This window comes from Quercus robur, chromosome 6, assembly GCF_932294415.1.
Source record: "Quercus robur chromosome 6, dhQueRobu3.1, whole genome shotgun sequence".
NCBI lineage: Eukaryota > Viridiplantae > Streptophyta > Magnoliopsida > Fagales > Fagaceae > Quercus > Quercus robur.
In genome coordinates, this window is record NC_065539.1 from 2,561,199 (window position 1) to 2,584,422 (window position 23,224).

At 32.6% G+C, this 23,224-nt stretch overlaps 5 protein-coding genes and 1 non-coding gene across 6 annotated transcripts; 4 read left to right on the top strand and 2 right to left on the bottom strand.

Moving 5' to 3' along the window:
• Positions 1 to 302: 302 nt before the first annotated feature.
• Positions 303 to 1,653, top strand: LOC126689589 (protein ALP1-like). The gene is made up of 3 exons (XM_050384825.1): positions 303 to 797; positions 885 to 1,110; positions 1,193 to 1,653. The coding sequence occupies exons 1-3, from the start codon at positions 303 to 305 to the stop codon at positions 1,651 to 1,653; spliced, it is 1,182 nt and encodes a 393-aa protein (XP_050240782.1).
• A 190-nt stretch (positions 1,654 to 1,843) lies between these two features.
• LOC126689590 (uncharacterized) lies at positions 1,844 to 2,569 on the top strand. Its single transcript, XM_050384826.1, has 2 exons — positions 1,844 to 2,188; positions 2,384 to 2,569. The coding sequence occupies exons 1-2, from the start codon at positions 1,844 to 1,846 to the stop codon at positions 2,567 to 2,569; spliced, it is 531 nt and encodes a 176-aa protein (XP_050240783.1).
• A 4,492-nt stretch (positions 2,570 to 7,061) lies between these two features.
• Positions 7,062 to 8,483, top strand: LOC126690576 (myb-related protein 308-like). The gene is made up of 2 exons (XM_050385779.1): positions 7,062 to 7,527; positions 7,777 to 8,483. The coding sequence occupies exons 1-2, from the start codon at positions 7,265 to 7,267 to the stop codon at positions 8,141 to 8,143; spliced, it is 630 nt and encodes a 209-aa protein (XP_050241736.1). The 5' UTR covers positions 7,062 to 7,264; the 3' UTR covers positions 8,144 to 8,483.
• A 5,164-nt stretch (positions 8,484 to 13,647) lies between these two features.
• LOC126690577 (uncharacterized) lies at positions 13,648 to 16,527 on the bottom strand. Its single transcript, XM_050385780.1, has 3 exons — positions 16,367 to 16,527; positions 14,237 to 14,350; positions 13,648 to 13,997 (listed from the first exon to the last, which is right to left on the bottom strand). The coding sequence occupies exons 1-3, from the start codon at positions 16,388 to 16,390 to the stop codon at positions 13,857 to 13,859; spliced, it is 279 nt and encodes a 92-aa protein (XP_050241737.1). The 5' UTR covers positions 16,391 to 16,527; the 3' UTR covers positions 13,648 to 13,856.
• A 19-nt stretch (positions 16,528 to 16,546) lies between these two features.
• On the top strand, positions 16,547 to 16,620 carry TRNAI-AAU (transfer RNA isoleucine (anticodon AAU)). The gene has a single exon. It is a non-coding gene; the product is annotated as a tRNA-Ile (tRNA).
• A 1,527-nt stretch (positions 16,621 to 18,147) lies between these two features.
• LOC126690578 (proteasome subunit alpha type-7) lies at positions 18,148 to 22,514 on the bottom strand. Its single transcript, XM_050385781.1, has 3 exons — positions 22,218 to 22,514; positions 20,910 to 21,324; positions 18,148 to 18,640 (listed from the first exon to the last, which is right to left on the bottom strand). The coding sequence occupies exons 1-3, from the start codon at positions 22,388 to 22,390 to the stop codon at positions 18,479 to 18,481; spliced, it is 750 nt and encodes a 249-aa protein (XP_050241738.1). The 5' UTR covers positions 22,391 to 22,514; the 3' UTR covers positions 18,148 to 18,478.
• Positions 22,515 to 23,224: the final 710 nt, after the last annotated feature.

Consider the following 23,224-nt stretch of genomic DNA (forward strand, 5'->3'; position numbering starts at 1 on the left):
GTTTTTGTTTTCAATAATTCAATATATTCAATTTTTTTTTTTTTTTTTTTTTTTTTATAAATTAAACGATTGTTTAATTTAAGTTTCTCAATGACCTCCCTAGAAAAATTTCCTAGAGCCGCCATTGGTTTCTAGTATTTATGGAGTGATAATGTTGTTACCTTATAGTTTTGTCTCATCAAACTTAAAGTGTTAATTTTTTTTATGAAGTGATTTCTCGATGTACCTATATATATGAATGCTTTCTTTAAGTACACATTTAATTCATACTCATCATTTTTTTTTTTTTTTGGGAAATATAGATGGATAACCCATCACTTCCTGCTGCCATAATGGGGGCAGCTACATCTGTTATTGCTTTGGGTGTTGTTCTTTTGAAAGGACTAAGATCTAGAAGAATTATGCCTAGAGAACCTCATGTTAATCGAGAGTATGAAAGAGAGACATATATGAATGATATTCTTTGTAGAGGTGATATGCGTTGTCTCCATCATATAAGGATGAGACCTATTGCTTTTTATGCGCTATGCAAAATTTTGAGTGAGAATAATCTACTTCAAGAGACCATTCATATGTCCATTAAAGAACAAGTGTTAATTTTTTTACACACTATTGGACATGATGTGAGGTTTCGAGTTGTTGGTGGGAGGTTTTATAGATCAGTTGAGACAGTGCACCGATACTTTAGGCATGTCCTTAGAGCTATTTTGCAATTATACAAACACATGATTAGAGAGCCTGACAAAGATACACCCTTGGAGATAAGAAATAGCAGCAGGTTTAACTCCTATTTTAAGGTAAATTCCATAGGCTTTTATTTTCCTCTTTTTTTTATATACATATAAAGATATAAGATAAATGTAACTTATATTGGTCGTAATTAGGATTGTGTGGGAGCTATTGATGGAACTCATGTTCGTGCATCTATTCCAATTCAAATACAAGGAAGGTTTCGCAGCAGAAAGGATGGAACAACACAAAATGTCCTCGCTGCTGCTACCTTTGGCTTAAAATTCACTTATGTATTAGCTGGTTGGGAAGGAAGTGCCCATGATTCACGTGTCTTAAATGATGCACTCTCTAGGCCAAGAGGATTAAAAATTCCTGAAGGTATTATAGGAATAGAAAGTGATTTTATTATGGATAATAGCTTTTGGAGTGATTTTTTTTCCTTCTGATTATGAACGTGTAGGTAAATATTATCTTGGTGATGCTGGTTATGGAGTTCGGAAAGGAATTATATCCCCTTATCGTGGTGTTCGTTACCATTTGAAAGAGTTTAGTGATAACCCGCCAAGAAATGACAAAGAATTATTCAATCTTCGCCATTCTTCTTTACGCACTAGCATTGAGCGTTGTTTTGGGGTTTTGAAGAAACGTTTCCGTGTGTTAGATGCAGAACCTTTTTGGTCATTCCCAACACAAGTGGATGTAGTCTTAGCTTGTTGCATAATTCACAATCATATCATAGGAGTTGACCCTTTAGACTCTATTATGAACAATGGGCTTCGTGGTAGTCCACTTGCAAATGACAGTACAAGTAGAAGAGTCCAACAATCACAAAGGGAAGTCCAAGAAGAAAATAGAGAATGGGTTCAAATACGAGATGATATCTGTCGTAATATGTGGGAGGATTATAATGCTATGGAGTGATTTCATACTCTTTATATTAGTTGGTTGTGTATTGGATTTTTTTTTGGTTTCATATTATCAAGACTTTTATGTTACAATTATTTTTGTTTGGCATGCACAACCCTAGTTCATATTTTGTATTGAATATTATTTATATTCTTCTTTCATTTTGTCTCATTTTTCTTGTGAATATCATTGTAATAGAATTGCAATGGGAAATAAAAAGGATACTCAGAAGGTCAAGGACACCAAGACCAACTTCAGGTGGTCACAACCAATGCAGAATTTATTACTTGAGATACTTGCAGATGAGGCTCTTCATGAAAACAAGCAATCCAACACATTTAAACATGCATCATATGCTAAAGTAGCTGAAGCAATTACTGAGAAATTTATGACTGAATGTACTCCAAAGCATGTGGAACATCGCTTTAAAACACTTAAAACCAATTGGAATACAATTGCATTACTTCGTAATAAGAAAAGTGGGTTTGGATGGAATGATGATTTGAAAATGATCACCTGTGATAGGACAGTATATGATGAAGAAGTCGAGGTAAGAAACTTTTATTATTTTTATTTTATAGGTAGAAACTTTTTAGTCTGTATCATTGTAAAGTTTAAAATTTTTCATTATTCTTATTGCTCTCATATTAGTTTTTGGCTCTATTCCTTTCTTTTTTTTTTTTTAATTGTTTCTTTTCCTTTCTTTACATAAGCACATCCAAATCATGCACAATTTCTAAACAAGAAAATTGAGATGTTTGATGAGATGGCTTTGGTTGTGGGTAATGATATGGCTACAGGAGGTTTTTCCAAGGGAGTAGGTGATATAGGTGTAGAAGCATTGGATGACTCACCTCCGCTTGTTGATGCTGATGTTGATGACATATCCAAAAAGAAGCAAGTTGATCCCTCACATGTGGCCTCAAATTAAACAAGGTCTCACAGGAAACGAAGTCATGCTACTATGATTGAAGATGCTGTTTACCAAGATTTGTCCATACAACTTGGTAAGGTTGCTTCTGCAATAGAAAAGATTTCTGAAAATTAGCTAAATTTTGGTAGTCTTTATGAAGAAGTTATGAAGATGGATGGATTTGAAGAAAATATGCTTGCATCTGCATTTGACCATTTGAATGGGGATGAAAAACAAGCAAGGTCATTCATGTTGAAAAATGACAAGCTCCGTAGACAATGGCTGCAGAACTTCTTTGACAACTATTTAAGCCAATTTTGATTATGTAGGTGCATTTTTGTTAGAATTTATGCTTTTCTATTTGGACAATTTGGCATTTTGGTATTTATCAGACTATTTGGCGTCTAGTTTGTAGGTTTTGAGATCATTATAATGGGTATTGGTTTGCAACTTTTAGCCCTTTTGTTTCATGGGCATGTGGATTTGGAAGCAACTTTTAGTCCTTTTGTTGGCTAAAAATTATTTTAATATGGAATGATTGGTTTGCTATTGTTACTAGTGGATATTGATTGCATAATTTTGGTGGTTAATAGTGTAAGTGCCATGCTCAATCATGACAAGAAGCTAAGAAAGCTATCTGCTACAAAGGTGTGGGATGGTAAAAGTTTTCTAAAAAAATAAGATAGTTTTTCAAAAAAATAAGATAGTTTTTCAAAAAATGTTTGTACCTACCAAACACTAGAAAACATTCTCAAGCCCATTTTCAAGGTTGTTACCAAACATTGGAAAATGAGATAGTTTTCCAAAAAATGTTTTCTGAAAAATGACCTATTTTCCAGAAAACATTAATGCTGAAACAAACAGAGCGCTAGAGTCTAATAAAAATCTTAAATATACCTTTTTTTTTTACCTTTATACACACACACACACACATATAGTGAATCTTTACACATACTTTTAAGAAAACTCTATATATTCAACTTTTTTGGATGCGTAAAATTATAGACTACTACCCCATAATGATAGTGGCTAATTAATTTTAGATTTTTTTTTAGTGATCTCATTTATAACGCTTTTTACTATTATTATATATTTACTAATTGATGATTTGCATAACAAAGACGATAAATGAGAGGTAGCATTGTTCACTAGATTTTCGAAAGTAATAGTGTATGAAAATTATATATATATATATATATATATATTAAAAAAGGTTAAATGAAATGCCAAAAAATAGATTTTTAAATTTTCTAACTTTATTTCTTATCTAATTTCTATTACTATCAGAGAACATCCCTTTTTTAGTTATGATTAATATGGTTTTTATAGTTAGAGTTTGATTAGTTTTAAATTTAAACTTAGTACTATAACTGTATTTAATTGTTGATTGTTGATTTAATTTTTAAGTAAATTTAACGGTTTATGTTACTTTTTTAGTTATGATTAATATGGTTTTTATAGTTAGAGTTTGATTAGTTTTAAATTTAAACTTAGTACTATAACTGTATTTAATTGTTGATTGTTGATTTAATTTTTAAGTAAATTTAACGGTTTATGTTACTACACTGTAAAGTTTTTAATATTCTCCACATATGGTAATCTCTATTTTATTTTTTACTTCTCCTTACAACCTCTTTGTTTTCCAATCAATGATTACTAATTGACGGTTTTTTTTTTTTTTTTTTTCCTACTCTTAATTACTTTGTATTGATTTTTTTTTTTCTTATACCACCTCTCTCTCTCTCTCTCTCGTTTTCCAAAATTTGATGATGATTCTATGACATTAATTATGCATTATTAGTGTTTTTTTTTTTTTTTTTTTTTTTTTTTTTTTTTAATTTAGTGTTTCTAACTTGATTTGTTTTCTATTTCATTCTTTCTTTGATACATTGGATGTGAGAATGAGTGTTTCCCTAGCATTACTCCACTTAATGTCGACAATTTATTTATTTAATTTAGGCAAAATATTATATTTTAAAATTTTTTAAATAAAAAATGAGTGGAAATATAAATAATGATATATATGAGGGATGTGGCTGAGTTTAAATGTTAAATAAAATTATATAAGAAAAAAATAAAAATAAAATACATACAATAAACACTAACTTATCCAAATAGTTCTATGTAATATAATATTTTTAATTATTTGTAATGCAATATGATAATATTTAACAATCAAAGTCATAAAAAAATAAAAAATAAAAAACTTAAAACACAAAACTAAATCCCATCAACCAAAATAGAGTTCCAAAGAATACAAAACTTTATCAAGCTAAAATAGAGATGCAAGAAAAAAAAGTCCACCAAAAAATTGAGGGAGAAAGAGTGGGAAATAACCACTTTTTTGTGAGAGAAAATTATATAAAGAATGGAAGAGTGAATAACAAATTTATACTAAGAGGATGATAATAAAAAGAAACAAAATAAAGGAAGATAAAAGGAAAGAGGAAGAGTGATATCAAGGTAGAATGTTTGTGGAGATGAAATGGTAAAGAGAAGGAGAAGGGTGGGAGAAAGTGTAAATGTTAAAAAAAAATGAGTACAATTTGATGAGCATAATTTTCTTTTATTTGAATTTAAGTAAAATATTACATTTTTATTTTTTAAAACAAAAAGAGAAAGAAAATATAAATAATTTAATGATAAGGAGGATGTGGTTGAATTTCAATATTGAGTAAAATAGAAGAGGAAAAAAGAAAAAGAAAAAGAAAAGATATAACAAAAAACACCAAATTATCCAAATTATGCTATGTAATGGAATACTATTTTATTTTTATCTACTATCTTTAATTTTTTTATAATGTAATCGGATAAAATTTAACAATCAAAGAGCAAAATAATAATAATAATAACAATAACTTAAAACCCAAAACTAAATCGTATCAACCTAAATTAGAGTTCTTAAAAACAAAAAAATTTATCAACCTAAAGCGGAGATGCAATAAAAAATAAAAATCCACCAAAACATTGAGAGAGAGAGAGAGAGAGAGAGAACCTTTTTGTGAGAGAAAACTATGCAAAGAATGAAAAAGAGTGACAAATTTATAGTAAGAAGGAAGGGATAAGAAGAAACAAATAAAGAAAGATAAAAGGAAAGATGAATAACAATATTAAAGTAAATGGTAGTGGGGAAATGAAAAGATAAGGAAAGAAGAAAGGTTGAAGAAAGTGTAAATATTTTTAAAAAAATAAGTGAATGTAAAAAAAATTATAGGAAAATTGGAAATAAAAAAGAAAATATATATATATATATATATATAGATGTTAAAACTGACAAAGATGAATATGTAAAATCAATAATCTATTTATATATATAAATATTTTTTTTTGTAAAAAAAAGGAATAAATAATAAATAATAATTATGTGGCGAATGACACGGCGATGAGGTGGCGCAACAGGGGCTCAGCAGTAATAAATACCACGCTTCAGCTTTTAATAATATATAGATAGTAAGAGGGAAGGGACAAGAAGAGACAAATAAAGAAAGATGAATAGCAATATTAAAGTAAAGGGTAATGAGGAGATGTAAAGATAAGGAAAAAAGAAAAGTTGAAGAAAGTGTAAATATTAAAAAAAGAAAAAAAGAAAAGTGAATGTAAAAAAAAATTATAGGAAAATTGGAAATAAAAAAGAAATATATATATAGATGTTAAAACTGACAAAGATGAATATGTAAAGTCAATAATCTATTTATATATATATATATATATATTTTTTTTTTTGATAAAAAAAAAAGGAATAAACAATAAATAATAATTATGTGACGAATGACTTGACGATCAGGTGGCACAATAGGAGCTTAGTAATAATAAATGCCACGCTTCAGCTTTTAGTAATATATAGATAAATTAAAATCTTATTAAAAAAAAAAAAAATTAAGCATGGTCAATTCCATTTGTGTTGAAAAAATAAAATAGTACTAGGAAACCAATCATTTCATGCTGAGATACAATTAAATAACAATAGAACAATCATTGACAGAAGATTTTTTTCATGTCAACCATATTCTTCGAAAATTTTCTCGCATAGCATTTGCCATGCCATGTTTGTGACTTTGTGGTTCAGGATTATGTCACAGATTACAACACAAATACCAACCTAATTCTAATATTTATAGGTACTGATAGCTCTCTCTCCTTCTACTGGTGTCGGCTACATCCAGTACTCTATACTTTTTACAGATGATCTTAGCTAGAGAGTGAAAGACAGGTCCCCAAAGCCTACCAAGCTCACATCTAGAAGCAATTACTGTTAAGAGGCTTACTTGCCTAGCCATTCACTTTCTCCTTTTTAATGGGGATGGGGGTGTTTGTGAGGTAAATATATAAATAACTTAATATTAAAGAAAAAAATTTGACATAATCGCACCTAAAGATCCGATGATGTACGTCATAACAAAAAAGGTAAAATATAATTATGCAGTTGGTGGACTAATTAGGGAAAGAATTTAGAGTACTTGAGACTTAATTAGTGACAAATCATAAACTAACTGAAACAAGATTAAGTAAAACATGAAAGTAAAATTGCACCAACCTTGATCCTATAAAAGTAAACCCTCAGTGACACTGGAAGGCTTAACTCCAATATATAGGCAAATATGCACCGAACTAGCTACTCCTCACCACTGATAACTACGCAAGTGACAGGCACAGCCACTTCAGCCTAGCTAGTGATAAGAGTAGTAATATCAATCGTGTTCTTTATACCATAACATGGGTAGGTCTCCTTGTTGTGATAAATCTCACACTAACAAGGGAACTTGGACTAGAGAAGAAGATCAAAGACTCATTGCCTATATCAAAGCTCATGGGGAGGGCTGCTGGCGCCAAATTCCCAAGGCTGCAGGCCTTCTTCGTTGTGGCAAGAGTTGTCGTCTCCGCTGGATTAACTATCTTCGCCCTGATCTAAAGCGCGGTAATTTCACAAATGAAGAAGACGACTTCATCATTAAGCTACACAGCCTCCTTGGTAACAAGTAAGTGTTGAAGATTAAGGTTTTTATTTTATTTTTTTGATAATTTTATAGTTATAATGGAAAGGGGGATGTGAATCCTGGGCGTCTCCAATGGAAACATTTGGAGATGCCAGTCGAGCAATAAGGCTCTTGGTGAAGATTAAGTTGTTAAATCCTACACAAATGCATGAATGGTCTCAATATCTATAGGAGCATGCAGTGCTATTCAGCTTCTAGTTCTAACAAAACAGTGGTTTTGTTTGGTACAAGGTGGTCCCTGATAGCAGCAAGGTTACCAGGAAGAACGGATAATGAGATCAAGAATTACTGGAATAGCCATTTAAGGAGGAAGTTATTGAGCAGAGGGATTGACCCTTTGACTCACAAACCGATTAACACTGACACTGACAAAGGAGAGAAGTTCATGGATGGGTTTGGGTGCAAAATTGAGAAGAACCCAGTTGAAAAAAGTTTAACAGAATTGAATCTTGAGCTTAGAATAGGCCCTCCCAACCAACATCCACCTTTGCCATTGGAGAGAAAAGAAAAGAAAGTCTGTTTCTACTGCAGCCTGGGACTAGAAAACAGTAAATATTGCACTTGTGGGAGTAGTAGCAATAGTACTAATGATTTTTGAAGAATATGCGACTCTTGATTGCAGAAGCTTGGTGAGGAAGTGAATTTGAAGTTGTTTTTTTTTTTGAAAGGAAGGATTTGAAGTTGGATGCATAGCTCTCCTGGCATGGAGAAATCAATTTTAAAAGGGATTAATATTGTTAAATTATCTTTCCCTCTCTCTCTCTCTCTCTCTATCTCTCTGGGGTTTCTGCTTTGCTTGATTATGTATAAAATTGATCTATGCTGAAAGTAGTCCATGCTTATGAACTACCAACTTGTTCAACGGAAAATTGAAGTGTGCTGTGTGTCCTTTATATATATATGGTAAGTAATTTAATACCATTTCTTTACCATCATCATTGTAATGGTACTGGTAATAGAAACATTGATCTATCACCATTCACCAGATAGATTATGTTTCTTCTTTATTCTTTTTGTACTGAAAGATTCTGTTGGAAGAATGGTAATAGATAAAGCTATGATCATGAGAGAGAAGGAGAAGAAGACAGGAAAATGACTCACAAGGAGTAGGTAAGCTATCCCAATCATCTATAACAATGAGAGAGAGAGAGAGAGTGAGTGGGTGTATATATGTAAGGGAATCATTTTGATGGATTTGTGAGTGGGTAGCAAGTTGCAACAATAATTGTTTGGTTGTATTGGTAGAGTGAAATTAAGATGGTTGCAGAAAATATTGCCGTAGTGCTTCCGTCTCTCTCATATCCACACATACATACCTTTGAATTAATGGGAGTTAATCCATCTCTTAAACGAGGGTTATGGTCCATATATATAATTATCTGTCCATGATATCAATCAACGTTGAGAAACCCCCAGCTACTAGTCTAACTGGTTAGTGTTTTTTTCATTGAGCTTCTAATTAAAACTCAATACGATTGAAAATGTTTAACTACTCAGCAAATGGGAACAAAGAGTGACTGTTTCCACAACTATAATGAAAATGGTGACCTTGCAAGCTGATTCATTTTCAAAAGCTAACTCAATATAGTCGAAAGCTATTAAGTGATGAATTACCACTTCAAATACTGGTAGTCTAATTGGATTTTAAAGTAATCGAAGAAGAGTTGGACTTGGAGAAAAAAAAGGGTAAAAATAAGAAAGAAGTAGAATGAATGCATCGCAAACTTCTTGTACAAGTACTTAAAACACCTGCATATAATTCCGAGGGACAAGATTGCCCTTTGGTGTGCTGCCTATATAATTTTAATTCCAATAGCGTTTATTACACCTAAATTGTTTTACGCGTGAAAAAGTATTTGAAATCATAAGGAGTATGTGTAAAACAGTTTGTATATAACAAGTTTAACCCCTTTATTTAAGGGTTGAGTTTGTGTCCAATGGCTAGTTCCACTGGACACATTGAAATATAGATACGTGCCTAGTTTTGGACACGTGTCAGTATCCTAACATGTCTAGTAGAATTGTCCACTAAACACAAGTCTCACTCTTATTTAATGAGTAATATATTATCACACACTTGTTATTGTACATTTCGTATAGACTAAATTTAAAATTTGTTAAGATTGTAAAATCGTGAATAGTACTTTATTTAATATATATAGGAATCATGTTGTGTAAAAGATTTATTTATTTTTAATAAAAAATAAAAAATACTTGGTAACTCATTAAAGAGGAAACGGGAGGTACATCATTGTCAATATTACATTATTAGTATCTTCGACCATACTCTCTCACTTCCAATTGTATTGAGCATGCGGGCCTTGTTACGTTTATGGGCAACCTTGTTTCCTTCCTTCCCTACCAACATGAGATATATGCCAACTTCTCTAATCCTTCTCAACCTACACTTTACATCATCTATCATATGTCCTATTTTAAAGTAGTGGCCTTGTTCTATAGACATTGGTGCCCTTATGGTGACCAAAGAGTTCCCTCCAAAATAACATTCCTAATGTCGATTATAATGTCGATAATCTACAAATGTTGCTGTTGGATAGGATAGTAACAAAAAACGTGTGAATGAGGGAAACATGCTTTAAATTGTTGTCAAGTGTCGTTGGAGTGAAAGGTAAAGATGTTGGTTTCAAAAAAAAAAGAAGGTAAAGATGTTACATGGCACGAAAAAAAACTATCAATAACCGTCAAGAACACAAGTATAAATAATAAATGACTTATTTTTGAAGAATAAAACACACACATCGTACCTCTCTTTCAATAGAAACTTCTCTCACTTGTAATGCTATTTCCTTTGTTTCTAGTTTAGGATTATTGTAAGCTGTCAATATAATTAAGTACTCTGTTTATAATCATCACTCTTTTATTTATGAAGCACTGCTAGTTTCAAAGCAAGTTAGTAGTTAGTAATTCAACAAGATCCTTGAAATCCTTAGTTTAATTATAGTTCACTGTTTCTTGCCAATATAATTTGGTAGCCTCGTAGCTTGGTAGATCTCTAAATCCCTTTACTTTCTAGTAAACTTGTAGTTTTGTAGATCTCTTAATTGCAACTTACTGTCTTCTATCAATAGTTGTTATTTTGCATTTTTCTCATTAATCAACTTATCATAATTTAGTAATCTTAGTGTGTAAAGATCTAAAGTTCTCTTCATTAAGGCATTATTGAATCACATCTTTCTAAATATGAAGTCAAATCTCAAGAATAAGGTCTTTAATATCAATTTAATTATCATTTAGCATTTTGTCTCATATGCTAATCACAATTTTTAAAATCCTATTCATACTAACTCCAATCCATGAGTTTAAGAAATTCAAAGTTACATTTATTGCTAATGAAAATATGGTAAATTAAAAACACAATAAACTATTAAGATGATAGATTATGATCAATACAACAACAATTTCACACGGGATTATTATTGACGTAATTTGCATAGTACACTTGTTATGGTTTATCAACTCAGCAATTATAAATTTTGTTATGACACAAATATACACGCATGCTGGCACATCTCAAAAGAATATAATCTATTGAACATGCCAATTCTACCAGTAGCTTAATAGCCTCTTAAAAATGTTTTAGGTACATAAACAAAGTTTATAACATTTGGGGTTTGATGATTTGACATTTCAGCGTTAGTAAAGTTATTATGATATTTTATTGTATCTCGGTTTTTTATTGGTTTAAAGAGCCAAGAGTATTGACAAGAAAGAAAAACTGCGCTCAACATCTGCACGCATGCAGGTCTTGTCAATCACAGTGGAATGACAACTACCGAAGCAATAATACATGATATAGCTGCTGTGTGTGCGTGAAGAGAGAAAGAGACAGTGGGTGTATAGGGGGGCCGAGACAGGGATTGAGATTCATGCACCAGACCGCAGCACTCTTCTTTATTAGCATCACATCCTGTGTAACACATTTTTCATAACTTGTGAAGAAAGGAAGTTATAATAGGAGCAACGTTCATTTTCATACCGTCTTATCATTAAGGCAACTTTTGTTATGTATCAATTTCAATTATATACCAAACCACTGATCTCACTGAAAAAAAATTATACCAAACCACATTGTGTGTATGTATATATCTATTCTAATATTCTTTGATGTGCCCAGCACAGTGACGAAAAGAGAAACAAGATTACGATAGCTGCAATGAAAGCTTAATATATTTCAGAGACTATATGTGTAATCTAATACTGAAAATACAATGATAGATAGTCAAGTGTAAGTGCATCTACTTATCTTCTTCTCCAATCTAATACCTCCCATCCCTCACCCTCTGTGAAATGTCGTCTCACCTTGCATGCCACTATCTCAAAAGGGAGGAACATATATACTCTTAAAATAATTATAATTATAATTATTTCCTTAATTAATCATAGAAGTAGGTTGATGAAATTATCACCAAACATCCCTGAAGTCTCGTCATGGAATAGGGTCTGTGAACTATAGTTAAGATAATTTTTGCTAAACCCGCAATAAGCAAAAAAGTACTTGACATTTTGAGAAAAATCATAACGTGAGACTCGCATTCAGTTAATTGTATTGACTTTTTAACCAAAAACATAATAGTGGAACCCACAAAAAATATGTTATCAAAGAAAAAAAATAAAAGTTCCTTTATTTTACGACAACAAGGACAAAAAAGAAGATGTTAAAAGCTTGCTGGTAATCTAATCCATTAGTTTGCATTTGACATCAACTTATTTAACTTTTATTGATTGTTTTTGGCTGAAAATATGCTAAAGTATGCTAAAGGTTCTAAAAAGTTGCATATAAAAACTAAATACTAGAAGTACAAATGAACACTAATTGTCACTCCCTCCCACCATAAATCAAAACCAAAATCCTATTCCTATCTAAGTGGAAGTTGTGCTTTGATATGTTGCAAAAATTAGAGGTCATGTTGTAACTTGTACGGAAATCATGTTTGCACTCTCTCTCTCTCTCTCATAGTGGTATAACTTTACTTAAAGTTACTGCACTAAATATTTTTCTATTGGATGCAAATTTTGATTAAACATGTTGGATTACATTTTCTTCTAAAATCCTTTTATGCTTGCAAATTTTCAAGACAATTGAAGATTAATAATCATGTAATCAATAATATATTTAAATTTCAAAATTTTGTAGTTTAAATTTATGCATAAAAAATAAGTTTTATATTTTATATGTTACATCTTACTAGATTACATTTTTTTTTATATTTTCTTGACACGTATGCCAAGTTTTTTGTTCCAATCGGATTCTATTTACCATTCAATCTTTTTTTTTTTTTTTTTTTTTTTGAAGAATCAAATTTATTATCGAATCTAGAAGCCTATCTTTTATGCACAATTTTAAATATAAAAAATTTGAAACTTAAACATTCAATTAATGGCTTTGTTATTGATCTCATATCATATTGAAATTTTGCAAGCATGTAAAATATTAAAAAAAAAATCTAATTTATTAGCTAATTTGTTAAAACTTGTATCCAATAAAAATCCCATTATTAGATTGTTAATAACTTTTTATTGGATTAATATTTTAAAAATCTAACTATTAGATATATTTTTAACACGTACCAAATTTTGTACTAATAAAATATTGTTTACTTTTTGATGCATTAACTTATCTTTTATGCATAGTTTATATAAATAAACATGTATGTCTGTGCGCGCATGTGTGTGGGCGGTTCCAACAAAGGCTTAATGGGTAGAGCCCAATTTCTACCCACATTTATAGACGTCGTGAACCTAAATATTCAATCTACACTCACCAGCCCAAAAGGATAGAGGTCTACAAAGTACACATAAATCTAGGCCTCGATTCCAGCATAACCTTAATAAGTAGGACCACCCACGTTTACAGACATTGTTGTGATCCGAATATCACGCACATACCAAGCCCTAAAGTAAAGTGGGTTACGAAGTACAAACACCAATGAAGCCTGGAACTCAATGGCACTGACCAATTCTCGAAGAAGAATCTGGATTCAAATCTTCCCTTCCCCCAGTAAGGATGTGGTATTACATGCAGCCGATGTACAGTAAATTTTTCCATTGTAAGTGGAAAAAAACCAATGCAGCCTTAAGCAATTAGCCAAACCCAACCAAGCTTATTATTACGATCAAACTTACACACAAGTGACGCTTTCTTGAGCAAGAAATTTGTGGACAAAAGAATAAACTAGGCATTAGAATTTACATATAGAAAGTCATCCAAACATCCACATATGAAATAAAGCATCAACTTCTGCTATGTGACATTCTCCAATTATACAAATCTCTCAAACAGAACAAGAACTCTATGCATCAGGGCTGCCAAAAACCCTGTCTGGTTTATCAATTCTAGCTGTACCTGAGCTTGATGACTCACCCATTGCATCAGGAGAAGCTGCTGCCTGGGATGATTCTCTCTTCAGAGAAGTTGGCATCCCGGAAATCTCCTGAAAGGGAAAAAGAAGTTAACAAGGCTGGGTAAGAAATAACAATCAGAAAGGGCTTTAAGTCCCACTGGCCTATTGCTCCTATCAGATGAACTATGTTTAAATTCTTCATAACATTCCTCCACAAGGGAAAAGCCTAGACTTATTCCAACATATTTTTGTAATAAACAAATAAAACCAAAGGAAATAAAACTGCTACTGTTCCCAACAAGTAACTTAAACAAGAATCTCCAAAATACCTTCATTAAATGCAATCTCAAGTCACAAGGTCGAACTTGATTTCCAATACATGCCATCACAAATTTTGAATACTGAAACAAAACATCAGCAGCAGCTTGCTTTTTCTCTTCACTCTGCAATTCAAATTGTATTTTTGATGATTGAATGGCACAGAAAAATAGACAATAGGAGAGGAAATTATGCAACTATTCTAATAAAACCCTTCCAGCATTAGCATATGTTTAAATATATCAAATATGTTATTGGGATACAGAAATATGAGATGATAAAGTTTTAAAGTTTAAACTCTCATCTCAAGGCTGCCACTATTTTAGGCTATAAATGAACCAAGTGTTTATGAATAGCTCGAGCTTAGCTTGGGAAAATACTTGTTTATACTTACATAGACTTGAGATTGGATTTATAAAAGTTTGTAAATAGGTTCATATGATATAAAATTATTATTCATAGTTTGTTAATAATATAAATAGTCTGTTTGAAGCAAAATTCATTGATTTCTGAAGAGGTGAAAAAAATTAGTAATGATTTTACTATATATGAGAAAAGAATAAGTTAATCAACGAACTTGTGAATAAGCTTGAGCTTGTTTGACAAGAAAATAAATTAAGCTTGAACATATGATCTTGTTTGGTGATGAGCTTGAGCTTGGCTTGTGTTTGAAAGAAAATTAAATAAACAAGCTTGAACCTTTAATAATTAGCTTGACTTGGCTCGTTTACAGCCCTACACAGGTTATTTGGATTGGTAGGCCTTGGGGTGTGCTCCTCAAGGTCCTGGGATCAAGTCTTAAATTTACTTGGTGCATGGTTCTTGTGGGTGAGGTCATGCATCTGGGGTTTACTTGATGAGGGTGGGTTTAAAGGAACTTGCCTTGAAGAGGATCCCTATCATTCAAAATAATAATAATAACTAAAGGGTAAACCATGGCATAGACCAATAACCTTGCACATATATTTGCCAAAATCAATTTTGTTAATCTATACATACGTGTCCGTGTGTGTGTGTGTGTTTGTATTTGACCTGTATTTTACCCATTTTCTTCCAATGTTTTGTACCTAATATTGCATATGGTTGATTATAGCTTCCCACTTTAAAGAATGACCAATGGTGCACCCTGCCCCCAGAGAAATCCAATGCCACTCAACAGACAGGAAGGACAGATACAAAATCAAGCAAATAGGTTATCAAGCATGATATCTCCATTCATAGACAATTCTTTGTTTCTTTCTTTCTTTGTCTTTCTTCCGGAGTAAGAATAAAACCAAGGTACAGAGGCCAAACAACAAAAGGGAATTCCATTCAATTTCCTTTTGAGTTTTGAGTCTTTTGACCACAGTTACTTCCTATGTACACACTTCTTCCATTCTTATAAAACATACAGACGGTAATCTGTATACATCTGTGCACACAATGGCAAGAGAGTCCGAAACTAAGTCCGAAATAGCTATACTAATGTGATTCATCATTTCCCAAAAGTAAATCAAGGAAGCATCAAACACTACAAAAAGGATTTTTTTTTTTCTATTTTTTTTTTATACTAAACATGAGGAACCCAAAAGCTCATAAATTTTCAATCAAAATTTTGATTTATGGCAATGAATACGGGATTTACTTGATGTATATTACAACTTCCACAGAAACACATATATAACTATGAACTCAACACTTTCAAGTTTAAACCATTTATAGACACTCACAGGAAATCAAAATGCCTACTACAAGTGCTTAGGTAAGGAATTGAAAATTCTTTCCCTAATTTACCCTTACAACCAAACAGGGGTTTTGGCTTTGGATTTGGATTTGGATTTGGATTTAGAATTGGATGGAATTTTAGGGCTCCTGTATTTTATCCAAATCTTCAATTTCCTATACATGTTGGGCAAAAATGGAATTATAGTTTTAAAACTAAGCAATGGAATCAGGAGGTGTATAGTGTTTGGGATTTTTTTTTTTTTTTTTCCTTAAATTTAAAATAAAACAAAAACCTAAAACGAGAAAGTAGACGATTTTGCTAATGTTTGGTTTAAATATGAGGGTTGATCTTGAGAGAGTTAGTGTGTAGAGATTAGAATGAAAGTTGAAACAGAAGAAATATAGTACAACTCCAAGGAATGAAAATTAAACAGTACCTCGTAATCTTCTTTATCTTTCATGCCCGAAATTCTTTATTCTCCGCTCTACGGTTTGAACTTGTGAACTCACCTACCAATGAATTATGAATGAAGGTTAACCTGTGTTTGTTAAAATATATAACTCGCCCTCATTTTTTATTAATACAAAGTGAACAATTTCTCACACTTTCGACAAGTGGCCTATTAGCTCAGCTGGTTAGAGCGTCGTGCTAATAACGCGAAGGTCGCAGGTTCGAGACCTGCATGGGCCAAAATATTTGATTTTTTGTTTTGGGCCAAAAATTATAAATTATAAAATTCTGGGCCGAGCCCATGGATAATGTATCTTGGGCCAAAAATTAAAAACAAAACAAAATCTTCTTTCTTTTTCTCTCTATTTGTCATCCTCTATGCTCCAGAACCAAACTCTTTGGCAAAAAATGAAATAAAACAAAATCTACTCTTTTCTTCTCTCTCCCATCCAGCTCAGATAATATAATAATATATTAACAACAAATACTATGTTCACAACATTTTCACAATATTTTTACAACAAATCATAAGTGGTAAGTTGTTACAGGTTATTATTGTTGGGGTAAAAAAGTAATCTTAGTGATAGGTTTAAATTTGAACTAATAACAACTAATCACCTATGATTTGTTGTGAAAGTGTTATAAAAATATTATGGACATAGCACTTCTCTATAATTACTTAAAAACTAAGCGTTTCTTGTTCTTTCTTTGATAAATGCATTAGAAATTGAAACTTCAAAGCATGCAACTCCATACTCTCAAGGAGACCTCTGAGCTAAAATCCTTTCATCACTGTCCACTTGACGTCTCCATCTAAAACGAAGAGAAGCTTGCGTAACATGGGAGACTAGTTTGGAGTTAGCTTCAAGGGACTTGGTCAATTAATTGTAAGTTTGTAATACAAAGTGAAAGGCCGTCTGATATGAGGAAATAATTTTGCTTGGCAATACGTTTAACTTAAATGAGATATTTGGGCTAATCGAGAGATGGAATCAGGCTATGTATTGAATTTGAAGGAGTAGAACTTGTTGGACCGATAAATAATAAATAATGGCACACGTGTTCACCTTTAATATGTGAATTAAACTGCCATGAAGCTCTTAGAAGAATATAAGTGACGTCATATTATTGGTTATTAAGCCTATTATCAATTTATTAAGAGCCAAATAGAGATTGCAGAACCATTTGAATGAAAACACGTGAGGATCACATGGTCATTAACATTTATGTGCGAATAGTTATTTTTAGCCGAAAAGCATAAAAAAAAAAAAAAAAAAAAAGAAAAAAAAAAAAAAAAAGAAAAAAAAAAGAGGTAGGCGACCTTGTCGAGACACATATATGCAATAACTACTATTATGTGATAACTATCATTCCCGATCAATTAGACGATTATCTTCATTCTTCTAAATGCATAAAGTAGGAATTTTGTTCCTCAATTTGTGGTTGATTTTTGCGTTTAAGTCCTATTGAGTTAGCCCATGCTCAAGCCCAACCCTTCTGGTTCGAAGTACTGTCTCGCATAGCATAACGTAATGCGACCACCCATAAAAACCACTTCGTAATCCAAACAGAACTATCTATAAAGTCAAATCATTAACAAACAACATGATCTCACTTTATTTTGGTGAGATATTTTCCTTGATGTATGATATGGTAGAAAATCAAACCAATTCCTTTCAATTAGAGCCCCCAATACGCTATCACGGACACTAGAACGGTAATTTAACCTCATTCCAAAATCAGAAAGTAGTATAAGGGTAGAAACTCTTGGCCCTAATCAAGATTTCTGCTCGTATATAAAATCCAGTCAGACCTCCAACTTATAAACCATACATTAGGACATAACGTTCCATACCTTGTAACTATCACTAAAAATATAATTTAACAAAACTAAAAAATAAAAAAGCCATCCATTTTCATACTTGAAGCAGTCATGTTTCTAATGGTTCAAAAGCTTCGCACCTCAGAACTCTAATAGCATCCAAACGGATGGCATTATGGCAATACTATTCAGGTTTAACCACAGTACCAAATACAACTCCAAATAACATTACGAGCATCAATAAAAACTAGGGGGAAAAAGAAATCGAAAATAAGATTATGTTTCCTTTGGGGGGCCCTTCTTTGCAGCCTCAGCTGCTGCTTTCTCTGCTTCAATTTCAGCAACAACAGCATCAATCTCAGCTTCCTCAAGTTGCCGCAGGCCATGCTCCTTAGTCATCACAGCAACTTCTATGTTCTTTCCCCCACTCTCAACAACCTAAATGCAAGCATAAACAATTCAAACTGTTATAGTTCCAGATTAAATGATGGGTTACAGGTTATATGATGGGCTACATGTTATATATGCCCTAAAACCAATAGAGTCAACCATGGGCTACAGGTTAAATGATGCCATTGCAGTCCACTAGATTAAATGATGCAGTTTAACTTGATCTTACTATATGTTTGAATGGGGGGAGACGGGGAGAGAGGATAGGGAAGAGAATGGATCGTGAACAGGTGGTACCCTTCTAGAAGAGTATGGAAATTTCTAGCCACCATCTGTCATAGGCAAGAATATTCCTTGTCCTAATGTAATCATCAGTTTCTATATAAGGAATGATTAGTACGGGGCTGGGTATGTAGATTCTCCAGCACCTCCTTTTTGTAAATATTTCTATTGCAACTTTCTTTCCCTTTTCAACATGGTATCACAGCAATAAAGATCCCTGGTTCTGATTCCTTTATACATCTTACAGATTCTTTTTTATCTTCCTATTTTTCTAACATTGTTCAATTATCAAATTTATTATTTAGTCCACAAAAGTAACACAGTTCTACCACAAATATCAATACCAAATCTTAAAGCAATAAATATGAAAGCAGTAAAAGCAGGACACATGATCTGGTAACGAAGTAGAAAACTAAAGAAGAACCTCTTCAATGGAAAACCACTCTAGGACCCAGTCTTGTAGAAAATTCACTATAGGAAAAGCCACTACAACAACCTATTTACAAAACCTTTGTTTAGCTAGACTCTCTATTGCAAAATCTGCAAAAGCACTGCTTGCTTTCCTACCCTCATTTGCACAAACTAGAACTTCTGGTACTTCAAGGAACCTCTTTGAAGATTTTGTTGTAGTGAACCTCACAGAAAATAATTCTTTGTGAGTTCAATTAATCTCTCACTCACTCTCTTTGGGATCACAATATGAGAGGCTAAAGAACAAGGTTTTTCAGTTAAAGTACAGGAGAAAAGAAACAAAGTCTTCTCTCTGACAAGCATATTGTGAGGAAGCCTTTTCCCTATAGAAAAATTGTGCAAAAGCCAGTTTATATAAGTGCACAACTAGGGTTTAAAGAGACAACACAAAAATTAGGTCAAACAAGAATTAGAAAACAAAGTCTAACATTCTTGCTCGAGCAAGGGACAGACAAAGTCTCGAGTTGAATTATTGTTTCACTCGAGTGAAATTCTTAGGGATCAGAATCTTTGATGCATCCTCAAATGGCTCATATCCAACTTTTAAAAATAAACAAGTACACTCAAATCATGATGTTTGATTACAACCATTGTCATGGAATTGGCTGATGCTAAAATCCTAAAAAATGGGAGCACAGTGACATACCCTTAGGTTAGATATTCCACGTTACCTTTTGATTTGTAGTGCCTGCCAGCGCTTTTTGTACCATTCTAATACAACTAAGTTCAGATAGTTTTCAATCAATTAACAATTAGCGCCAAGAGCCTTGTAGCTCAATTGGTTGGCACCTCCTAGTGTTTCCAATGGAGACATCTAGGGTTCAAATCCCCCCTCCCCCAACTATCAAATTATCATAAATAAATAAAAAAACAATCATATCATTCCACCAATTAGATTTCATAATTTGGAACATTCATTGAGCTCTAATCTCTTTTTCTCCACAAGCAAGATCTGCCAAGATACAAATTATAGATAAGATGATACCTCAGAATGAAAAACACATCCCTTTGAGAATCAGACATCATTGTGGCATGTTATTATAGGCGCAAGAAGTAGAGATACAGAGATTACTTATTTGCAAAAACAGAAGTCAGACTGTGAATCATCTTGTGCTTCACTATTCCATAGCAAGAGAACTTTGGTCATTTCTTTTATGTTCCTTTTTTCTTTTTGGAGTACTTTGGGTCATGTTTTGCTCAATCATAGACTTGTTGGCTTTGTTTGATAGATCATTTGGGGAGACATAGAAGAGTTATCATTTGGAACACTGTATCATTGGCTCTTATATGGTGTATTTGGTGAGAGCAAAATCTCCATACACTCGAGGGGTGTGAAACTGCAATTTTAGAGATACAACATCTGTTCCTTTGAACATTATTGGATGGATTGAGGCAACAAACTGTTTTTCTTTCTCCAATAAGTTAGATTTTATAGAGTTCCTAGAGTTTAAATGTTACTAATTTTTGTGCCACAGAACACATAGAAGAGGGGGAACCTGCAATATGAAAGAAATATAATGAAGTATGAATTCGTGTTTCCAGGAAACAGGTCAAAATAGTTTACCTCAAGCAATGCACGGATTGCAAGCTTAACTGTTTCTTGCCCAGAAGTTTCTTTATAGTTTTTCTCCAAAAACTCTCTTAACGAATTAGAGTTTCTTCCAGTTGCATTGGCCTTCCAAGCTGAAAATGTCCCAGAAGGATCTGTCTGATAAAGTGATGGAGCACCAGTATAGGGATCAAAACCAATAATCAAAGTTGAAAGGCCAAATGGTCTCACACCCCCACTCTGTGTGTACTTTTGCTGAAGACCAGCAATATAACGAGTGATGTACTCAACAGTTGCTGGATCCTCCACTGTAAGCCTATGGCTTTGACATTCAATCCGTGCCTTGTTTATTAGGACACGAGCATCTGCCTTGAGTCCAGCACAGGCCAGTGCGATGTGATTATCTAGGTTCACAATCTTCCTAACTGATCTGCAAAAAAAAAAAAGAAAAAAAAAAGACTCATCAGAGGACTGCCAAACCTAGAAAGGATAACAAGAAAATAACAAATTGAAACAAAGAAAAATAAAATTAGTAAGCAATATCTTCGCCAAGGATGCATTTCTAATACAGTGTGAGCTGCACAATCCCCCCAAATACGATGATTCATTCAGTATCTTCTTTAATTCATATCTTGATTAGATACATTTCAGAAATTGGGAGGGCCTTAATCTCTAATCTAAATGGGAAGTGGACACAATTTCAAAAAATAACAAAGTTTTTATCTTTGTTTGGCGACTACCAAGTAGAATAATGTATATTTCTAATATGAAAATCCTAACAAATGCTTCTATAAAAATACCATATAATAATAATAATCTAAACGAGCAAAACATTGTGCAGCTAAGAAATTGTAGAGCATATAACATACTGTAGGTTAAATAACACATTGTAACTCTTTTCTAGCTAAAAACACCATCATATCTAATGGTGAAGTAGAATTTGAGCAAAGGTATTCAACATAGAAAGTCCAAACACAAAATTTGTCTCCTTTAAAAATTACAATTCATAGGGCTAAATTGTGCGCCGCCTAGTTAAAATCAATTTCAGTAAAATTCATCATCTGAGTAGTACATAAAAAAAAAAAATCCCCAAATTTATAAAAATGGTATATGAAAATAGTAATCAGAAATAGAATGATACAAAAAAAAAAAAAAAAAAAAAAAACCCTAACCCTCGGATCATGTACACGATGGGAGGACAGATCAATTGGCAATCTCAACCAATTCCATGATTGTTATATCTAATAGAAGAAACGCCAATAAATAAATACAGAAAAAGGTGTTTAATTGTTTGTAGTGAGAGAGAGAGAGAGAGAGGGGGACCTGGTGTCTTGGAGTTTGGCGGTGGATTTCTTCTCGACGCCGAGGACGATGGTGTCGGTGCCACGGACACCGACGGCGGCGTTGCCCTTGCGGACGGCTTCGAGGGCGTATTCGACCTGGAACAAATGGCCATCTGGTGAGAAAACCGTTATTGCTCTATCGTACCTTGCCATTCTTCGTCTTCTTCTTCTTCAACCCAACTCAACTCAACTGATCTCTCTCTGTTTGTTTCTGAAAACAATTCTAAAACTCTCTCTCACTCACTGCGTTTTTTTAATTGCCAATCTCAACTTAAGCCACAAGGCAACCCACCCACTGAAGAGTTGCTGTGTTGTGTTTCTCACTGGAGACCCGGAAAAATTGGACCGGATCCGATAACCCGAAAGAAAAACATGGATATATGTTACATGGGTTGACCCCTTTTTCTCAAATGATTTATTTATTTTTTTTGTTAAAGAGTTTTTGTTTATTTGTTCTCTTATTTTGCATCAAGAATTTGTGTATTATTTACCATTTTTGAAGAGTTTTTATTTATGTTTTCTCTTATTTGTATTGGAAGGAAAACAAATACAATATTATCTTGTTTATTTATTATTTTTGACGTTAAAAAAAAAACCTACTAATACCATATTGATTTTACCTTTAAAATACATTTTGATGGTCATAAGTTTTACAGCCCATTTAAAACAATCTCGTTTTTAAGCAAGCTCGATGAGATCAAATCCAAACCTAATTGATTCAAACCCATTTGCTAAGTCTACTTCTGATTTGAGTGGCACCACTAGAAGTTGGAGCTACTTTTAGGAATAATATAGTCATTTTCTCTTCTTATTATTTTTCCATGCAAATGTTCAAGGCCTTTAGAGAGCCTTATCAATTCTCGATTATTTTCCATTTTCAAATAAAGATCAAACCATCCCAAGATATATTAGGACCATTTCTATTTGAATTGAATTTGTTTCATGATTTAGATTAAATATTATTAATTTAAAAATGTACTCAATGCC

Coding starts and splice junctions, on each gene's coding strand:
- LOC126690578 (XM_050385781.1), bottom strand. CDS start 22,390: ATGGCAAGGTACGATAGAGCAATAACGGTTTTCTCACCAGATGGCCAT. Junction 21,325..22,217: donor GCCAAACTCCAAGACACCAG/GTCCCCCTCTCT, acceptor TTTTTTTTGCAG/ATCAGTTAGGAAGATTGTGA. Junction 18,641..20,909: donor CAATCCGTGCATTGCTTGAG/GTAAACTATTTT, acceptor GCTTGCATTTAG/GTTGTTGAGAGTGGGGGAAA.
- LOC126689590 (XM_050384826.1), top strand. CDS start 1,844: ATGGGAAATAAAAAGGATACTCAGAAGGTCAAGGACACCAAGACCAAC. Junction 2,189..2,383: donor TATATGATGAAGAAGTCGAG/GTAAGAAACTTT, acceptor TTTCTAAACAAG/AAAATTGAGATGTTTGATGA.
- LOC126690577 (XM_050385780.1), bottom strand. CDS start 16,390: ATGAAAGATAAAGAAGATTACGAG. Junction 14,351..16,366: donor AAGATAAAGAAGATTACGAG/GTACTGTTTAAT, acceptor TTTGAATTGCAG/AGTGAAGAGAAAAAGCAAGC. Junction 13,998..14,236: donor TGAGATTGCATTTAATGAAG/GTATTTTGGAGA, acceptor TTTCCCTTTCAG/GAGATTTCCGGGATGCCAAC.
- LOC126689589 (XM_050384825.1), top strand. CDS start 303: ATGGATAACCCATCACTTCCTGCTGCCATAATGGGGGCAGCTACATCT. Junction 798..884: donor GGTTTAACTCCTATTTTAAG/GTAAATTCCATA, acceptor GGTCGTAATTAG/GATTGTGTGGGAGCTATTGA. Junction 1,111..1,192: donor AGGATTAAAAATTCCTGAAG/GTATTATAGGAA, acceptor ATGAACGTGTAG/GTAAATATTATCTTGGTGAT.
- LOC126690576 (XM_050385779.1), top strand. CDS start 7,265: ATGGGTAGGTCTCCTTGTTGTGATAAATCTCACACTAACAAGGGAACT. Junction 7,528..7,776: donor CACAGCCTCCTTGGTAACAA/GTAAGTGTTGAA, acceptor GTTTGGTACAAG/GTGGTCCCTGATAGCAGCAA.